The following is an 8,267-nucleotide window of genomic DNA, read 5'->3' on the forward strand; positions in this document are numbered from 1 at the left end:
TGCAGCGGCCCCACGGCGCCCCCTGCTGCCCGCCCGCGGCCCTGCGCTCACCCGGCCCCGCCGCTCACCGCGGTAGCCCCGGGGCTACCAAAGCCGCTGCGAGATGAAAAATCAGCGGGTGAGAGCCCCGGCTGCTCGCCAGGCCCTCACACAGCCGCTGGGGCTCACCTCTGGGGGATAACCGGCAAAAAAAGCCATTAATTATCTCACAAGGGAAGGGCAGCTTTGACTGGAAGCTGGGTAGCCAAAGGGATTTTAATTTGTAGGTCGTTTTCTTTCAAAATGTGCAAGGTCAGAAAGCTCAGTAAGATCTTAAAGTGTTTGTCAGCAGCTGGGAAAACCTCAGCTCTATAAACACAGGCCTGTGGCAGGCAATGCGAGCTGAACAGGCCTCTCAACCCACATGGAGAAATGGGTCCCCTTTCTTCAGGGACAAAGCAACATCCACTTTCAACACCACTGTCGTACACTTGCTGACAATTCTGCCAAAACCCATGTATTTCTGAGCAAAGACCTATTTCTGAATCCAAGTGCTAACATCTCTCACTCAAACCCATGGACTCGGGATACACCCAACTGCCAAAACAGGCACAAGGATGTTCTCAGTGTAAACTGAAGCTGGCTAAAAAGGACTGCAGGGCTCCAAATGAATAAGGACGTTGGTGGCTCAGGCTGAGGCACCAGGCAAAATAGCAAAAAGTGGTTTTTAAATACAGAAAAATGGTTCACAGTCGATGCACTGAGTCACACTAGTAAAAGCTGGGCCTTAACTAAACCTCTCAGATGAGGTTTTCCCCACTTAAATAGATTTTCTATGCTCGTATGTAGTTCATGATGTTCAGTGCTGGAAAACCAGGAAAGAATCCTGACTGGGAAAGAGTCCCCAGGAGAGCTGTGCAAGTCCCTTTGTTTTTCAGAGCTTTCTGTAATCTCCAATTTGTTCCAGTGCTTAGAAAACAGTTCTGTGCTGACCAAGACAACAAGGCAGCTCACTTGGTGTTTTCTCTATTCTGGTTTCTATATTTAGGCTGCGAGCTGGCAGATCCCCACCTTCACCACCTTGGTTATCAGGAGAGCGTCTGCAAGGGGCCAGAAGCGTTTGTTCTGTCTGCAGTGGGAACACCATGGAAAAGAGCCTGAAGTCCCCGAGAAGGGATCACTCACCTCCGTAATAGAGTCCCGTGGCAGTGCACATTCGCCACTGTCCCTGATACATTCCTGCCGTGCTGGGGCTGCACATCTGAACGCTGACGTCTGCAATCTCCTGGGGCTCCAGGGACCTGACCATCACCATGTTGACGTGCCCAAACTGGTCTCCCCCGACATACTTCAGACAAACCCCCGGGGGCCACGCCTCTGTGCCTGGGATTAAACAGAAGAAAGAGTCACTGACAGTGCACCAGGAAAAGCTCTGTGTCTGTTTGTGTAAGACCGGGTGAAACACGCTCAGTAAAACAGTTGTGCAATTGTCGAACAGCCAAAGGAGCACCAAGACACGCACAGCACAGCCAGCAATGGATGCTGAAGGAGAACACAGGCTACAGATCAGGCTTAACTGGTCCATTTCGAGACCAGCAGGGCAATTTCTATTTCTGTTTGAATAATCTCCAGGTCTTCTTTACACAGAAAAATTCTCAAAGTCAGAGCGAAACAGCAGCCAAAAAATAATCAACGTAACCGACACGCACGTGCATTCTCCCAGTGCTAGAGACAACCACGAGGTCAGACCTAGGCAGGGGCTTTCCTCCCCCAACCTCATTTCTTTCTGCCTCCCTGCATCTAACTCCTGAGCCTTGCAAAATCAAAATGTATGCTGTATTAATACAAAGTCCTGGAAACATTTTCTTTCAGGGATTTATTCTTTTTTAAGCCTGTTAGCAGCCTCAGGAGGAACTAATGGTTTGACCTATAATTGAAGAGCTAGTACTATTTTTCTAAATGGATTTTATTTCCCTTCCTGCACCTTCCACCTTCTCTGAGCCTTGTGCTAAGGTGGAAAAGATTGTGAACATACGATTTATTTGTGGAGATCAATGTTTAGACTGCAGATACTGGGACTGACAGCGTGACCTGGCAATTTAGAGATACAGAAAAGCAGTTACTGCATGCAAGCTCAGCCATTGCCACCAAAGATAACACGTTCTGGGGCAGACAGAAAGAAAAATGCTTCTGAGACTTGTGAAAAATCGGTTTAGCAGAATTTTCTCTTGCTTTTTTCCCCAGTAATGGGACATGACTAAGCCAATGGCTTTCTGCCTGGGTGAGGCCGGTACCTTCTGCTTGCTTGAGGTCGATGGAAACAGCTAAGGAAAGCCTGAAGCACCAAGAATTTTGGAAGCACTCTACGTCCAGCCTGAGATGAGAACGGTGGATGCTGATCTGACCTCAGGTTACCCCAAGGAGCATCCCTTACAACAGCTTGCCTGCTAATTTAATCCCAGTGGATGCTGCAGCAAAGACACAGCAAGGACTGGTTTTCTAGTCAAGTCCTCATTTGTGGATTCACAATCTAGCAGGGAAAGCACGATGTGAGCAAGGAAAGTGGGACATTGAGTGTGTCTCACTGCAGCTGGAGACGGTGCTGAGGCAGGGAGGTCTTGGAAAGAGGAGCCAAGTGACTGCCTGACCTCAGACTACGGCCTGTGGGAGTAGAGAACAAAGTCTCATCTTAAAAGGTTGGCAGCCCAGCAACATGGTTTAGTTTAAATAATTTATGTGATTTTTATCGGTTTTAATGGCTTTAGGCTTGCAAGGTGCCTAGAACACTGCAACTGATAAGCCCCATAAAATGAAATGATGATTGTGTCATTCTATTTCAGTACACTCATATCTCAGGAGATGATAAACTGTAGTAACTGTCCTGCAGAGCCAGCAGCAGCTGGGGGGAGAGTGGGAAGAGGAAATAAGTCTGTTAAATCCTGCTGCTCTTACAGCAATGGTTCTACTACACAAACCGGTCTCTTGGCAGAGAAGCCAAGCACGGTCCCGGAAGGTATCAGAGCAGGGTATTAGTTTTTAATAACAGACAAGAAAACCTGACTGAACCCAGCTTACTGCTTGCACGCTTAAAACTGGCAGTGTCTCAGAGCTCCGCCTGTCATACCCGTCAGACACCAAAGGCTTCGGTGACACATGCCTCAGGTATTTCGTGTTCTGAAGTCATTTAATCAATGGCTCCTGTGGAGCTGTTAAAAACCTTGGCTTTGCTTCAGTTATCTACCTAACAAGCAGATACTATCTGGAAACACTACAGTCCTTTGATATCATACCTTAATTAAACCATAAAATGGTTTTAAAATGCTATGGTCCTCCTCAAACTGCAGAGTCATGACACAGTACATGAAGTTAAACGTAACTAAAACGTGCCTCGACAACACGGTTTCAACAAGACCTGGCCTCCAGCGCCACTGTCAGCGTACAGATGTACTTGTTACAAAGTTGGGCTTTAACCCACAGCGAAGCCAAAACAAATGTTGGCTTTGCCAGGCACTCGCGAGTCAAGATTAACTCCCTTTCCTCATTTCAGAAGGCTCACAGATTTCAGAAGGTCAAACATCTCAAGAACAATGAAACATTGCTTGAAGTAGGATGTTAAATTAAGGCTGAATTTGCATGCCGGGAAAAGTACAGAGGAACGAGAGAGGAAGGAGCCTGAGAGGAACAAGATAGGGGTGTAGTCATAACACAGAAATTAAATAGCGGAGAAACAAGACCTGTCAAGTTTACTACATTTGTAAGACTCGTACCTGTGACACAGTCATAAAAATATTGACAGTCAATTTTTCACGTTACTGGAGTTTAATTAAGCTACAAGTGTCACCTTTCCATTGTACCAAGTCAAACAAATGGAGGCAGGAAAAGTAAACTGAAATAATTAAACCTTTTCTCTAGAATACAGTCTCTATAAATTAATGCTTCCCCGTCATTCTCACCTCTCATGTCCTGATGAAATACTCCCAGATTTTTAGTAAGGTTTTAATCTCTGTTATGCTTTGATACTCAGCACAAATTTGTACAGTGCTCAAGTGCTGCAGTTATTTACAAGCTGAAGTACGAACACAGCTGAACTTTACTCACGATGATTCACGATATTATACCTTGTTGTGCTATCATTCTTCCTCACAGAAGTGCAAGCAGGTCAATTAAATTCAGACACACAGCTGAAACATTCATGCAATATCCTGTCATTGCAACACTTGCAGCCAAGGAATCCCGCTTTGTGTCCATGGATCTCATTTTCCTTTCTGACTCCATCCCAACAGATCAAGTGCTGAGAATGTGTTTTGCCCAGTCTCGCTTCCTGGATTCCAGTCACTGTTTTGACTTATTTCATGCTGGAATGTGGTCCCTCCAGCCTCACATCCTCTCAAAGGATGAAAAAGCAATTCTGTCAACAGCTTATTAAAAAAGTAAAGGGTACCTGCCAGGCTACCCTCGCACCGCTCCCTCTTCTCATAGATCACTGCATCGCTGCCTCCACAGAGAGCAGAATGGCCAAGTGACCGGGGTGGTCAGAGATTGGTGCGATGAAGGGCAGTGGTAACGTACAGGCTGCTCCACCACAGAGAGCAGAATGGCCAAGTGACCGGGATGGTCAGAGATTGGTGCTATGAAGGGCAGTGGTAACGTACAGGCTGCTCCTGAGCTAAAAGTCTTTGAGGTTCAAAGGCATCTCTTCACTGACTTAAAGATGTATTCCATTTGTTTGCATCAAGTGATCAGAAACATGAATAGGATGCTTTTCAGATCTATTTCCATTAAAAAACCCCAAAAACAACCCACAAAACACCCATGCTTCATTTTTCTTTTTTAAATCTAGAAGTTTCCTAGAGCTTTTATTTGTGTGGTAGCACGAGGAACAAGACTGGTGACCTGAGCTCACGTTTGTGCCAACGTGAGAAGGGGAATACACATAGGCTGGCAGGCAACGTCCTGCAGGAACAGCAAGGCTCTACTCCAAATTAAGTGCACACAAACCTCACACCAGCACCTCTTCACATCTGCCATCCCAGCACATCATACACACCACACAGGTTCTGCTACAGACCCCAAAGCCTTACCTGTGTTCTGTATCCTCCATGTTTTTGTAAACTGGGTATCAGGAGGGATGGACTCTCCTTCACCTATGGTGACATCTTCAACAAAGGACATGGAGGGTACGTTGATATTTGGACTCTCAAAGTCATAGTAGGCTCCAATGGCGGCTTGTAGATTCCTAGAAAGCAAAAAAAAATAAGCAGATTGTAACAAAGTACAAGCGGGTCAGGTCTTTTTCACAGGTTTACATGTGTCATCCTCAACAGTTAAGCAAAAGTTATTATTCAGACTCTATTAGCTCTGCTGCTTGTGTTTTTTAAAGTTTTTCTGTATCACACAGATTCTCCAACACAACAGAGCTCAAAATACAGCACCTTTTCTTGCCAAGGACACTACATTCGACCACTTTTCTACTCTGCTTCTTATTTTCACCAGAATTCTTGGAACTTGAGTATTGGAGACCTCTACCCCGTTAGCTCCTTATGAAATCTGCCAAAAAATTCAATACCTACTGAGGTCAGTGCTATGCAGCGGCACACAAACAGGGCAGTTTCTTTGTACCAGCCTTGTTCCCTGAGCTAATCTCAAAAGGACTGAACCTCTCCACTTTATTTTGGCACAAAAGGTCCAAAAGGAGCACAGGATGAACAAACCACGAAGAACACTCCCATGATAACTCTCAGGGCCAAAGGTAACAACTCAATCCTTGCCCCTTTTGAAACACACGGTCGTGTATGAGCCCGGAGTACCCTAAGACTATTAATTAATCATTAAAGTGCCTGCTCATCAGCTCTGGATAGTCACAACTCAAAGGAAGTCATGAACCACCAGAGTCAAAAGTTCTCACTGAATAAAGACAAATGACAGTGGAAGTCTGTGATATATTTAAGGACATTTGGAAAGCCACAAACGCTATTGATTCCTGAATCGTGGTGCAGCTGAAACTCATACGATAATTAATTTGAAATGAGGAGCAGTCAGACAGGAAGAGGATTCATGAGTCTGAGCTGCCGTTCCACGATATACTATTAAGTTATTATTTAAGTGTTTGGCAAGTCACGTAATTCCTCTGTTTACGCACGCCTGCGAGGTTGTGGCCCTGATTTACACGTTGTGAGAAGGTGCTGCGAGAATGGAGACGAGTAAAATCTCACCAAAAGCAATGGGGCATAACTGCTTTTTATTCACCGTTACGAAAACCTGCGTCGCTTTATTGAACAGGATAGAAGAAGAAAAGAAAACCACCAAACCAACTTCAAGAACTGGGAACCTCCACCTAAACCGAAGCCAGGCAGAAGGCTCGTGAGAACTGCATTATGTGGGTGCAGTGATATATTGCGGGTTTGTATTGTGTGGTGGAGCATCACGTGTCTAAAACCAACGCCAGAAAGCCAAGGTGAAAGCAAGAGAAACATTTGCAGCGTGACCCTGAGAAAGAGCAAACATAGGGCTTTTTGGACCGCTTGCCAGCTGGAAAGAGACTCGAAACAGTGAGCAAAGAAACTGCCTCCTGTTCAATTCCTACAGTGTTCAAGGGGAAACAAAATAATTTAAAATCAGACATTCTTGGATAAAATCAGAATTGCGTGGGAGAAATAGCACAGAAAACAAGGGGGACCCAAAATGTAGCAGGTGATAGCGCTGGAGCTGGGGTCAGAGGGGGTAATGGCAGCATTAGGCAGATCTGCAAGGCACGGGCACCAGGGACGGGTGGGAGAGGACCTAAACAACAGATGCACGGGTTTGATAATCCATCACGAAGGACAGAAGATAATCACGCTGCATTCCCCGCAGCAGTTACTGATGTCCTGCTAAGGCTGTGCGTGAGGAGGCACTGGAGGAATGTTCTGCACTACGCGGCCAGGGTGATCGATCGGCAAATCCAGCCCACGGAGGCCGACGGCCAGACCTTTTGCCATGAACACGGCACGGACTTTGAGACGGAGGGAAAACAAAAGAGTCACCGTGTAAAATTTCCACGTTGAGAACAATGAATTTCAGAGCAGAAACCATTAGTCAGCTTGAGGCATTTTCGACTTAGGAGTGTCAGGGCTATATTTAATACAGCCAGCTCAGTCAAATGCTACAGGAAGGGTGCATGTCACATTAGCCAATAAATAGAGACAAATGCTGTTTTACGTCACCGACCGCCTGTTGCTTATACACTGCACAAGATTTACATAACTCACAACAGGGCCGTGCCAAGAGACTCCTGTTCGCTCAACCAGCTAACACCATGAGCCAGAGCTTAGTTTTCACTGGGATTTCTTCCTGTATTACAGCAACCCAAGGCAAAAAGGTATTCCAAGAGCTACAAAAGACACCAACGCAGCTCTTTCTCTTCCTAATCCACTACATGAATACATTTTCAGACGTACTGCAACATCTCATAGGTTAGGATTTGGGAATCGGTAGCAATCGTTTTTTATTGATATTGAGAAGGGGGAAAAAAAAAAAAGGAAAATTCCAAGGGGAAGATTTCTACTGTAATTCTCTGCAAGGCAGCCTGCACTGGTTTTTGTTTGCTCGGCTGTAAAGACGCTTCTAAAGGTAGTGGGCTATTTGTGCACATAGGCCCTCTGCCAACTCCCTTCCCCTTCCCGGCTCATATTTCATTGCTTGCTTTGCCATTGGGAAACAGCTCCAGTCCTCTGCAGCCTTTAGTTAAAAGCTAACTAAAGGAGAACACATGCTGAAAAAACACATTTGCCACCCTTTTGCCATCAAATATTCGCAAAGCGATGCTCTCGCTCCCACCATTTTTGGGTTTTGTGTGGGACGAGCCCTTTTGCGTGTTCAGCTCCATCTTGGCCTTCCCACGAAACAATTCAAAGGAACCTTCCAGAAACTAAAGAGAAATTGAAAGTGGCAGGAGCCAAAGTCAGGATGACAAAGCAAATGTGACTGAAGTTCAGGTCCTTTGACACAGACAACCCTAGAGATAGCCACAGCGGCCGGGCAGCACTGCTCTGCTGCAAGAGATACCCACAGCGCCCACATTTTAGTCATGCTCTCTGCTTACACAACCAGCAAAGCCAGCAGCGTGTCACTGCTAGCTTTGCTGCAAGTCTTACCATGAGGCAGTGCTCCCTCTTCTTCCCTATCCCCAAAACCCCCCCAGTATCAGGTCAAATGCAGCACTTTGCTTTGGGGAAAATAAGCGTCATCTGCAGACACAAATGCATCTGCAACCTGAATATTTGCAGGTTATTGAGACCTAAGTAGTGCTT

At 45.9% G+C, this 8,267-nt stretch overlaps 1 protein-coding gene across 1 annotated transcript; it reads right to left on the reverse strand.

Moving 5' to 3' along the window:
• Window positions 1-1,164: 1,164 nt before the first annotated feature.
• On the reverse strand, window positions 1,165-5,215 carry LOC104539362 (uncharacterized protein C6orf106 homolog; the record flags this gene model as incomplete). Its single annotated transcript, XM_010182863.1, has 2 exons — window positions 1,165-1,362; window positions 5,061-5,215. Coding segments are annotated over 2 exons (353 nt in total), but the record flags the coding sequence as incomplete, so codon positions are not given.
• Between the last annotated feature and the right edge of the window lie 3,052 nt (window positions 5,216-8,267).

This window comes from Mesitornis unicolor, unplaced genomic scaffold (genome assembly GCF_000695765.1).
Source record: "Mesitornis unicolor isolate BGI_N332 unplaced genomic scaffold, ASM69576v1 scaffold21234, whole genome shotgun sequence".
Lineage (NCBI taxonomy): Eukaryota > Metazoa > Chordata > Aves > Mesitornithiformes > Mesitornithidae > Mesitornis > Mesitornis unicolor.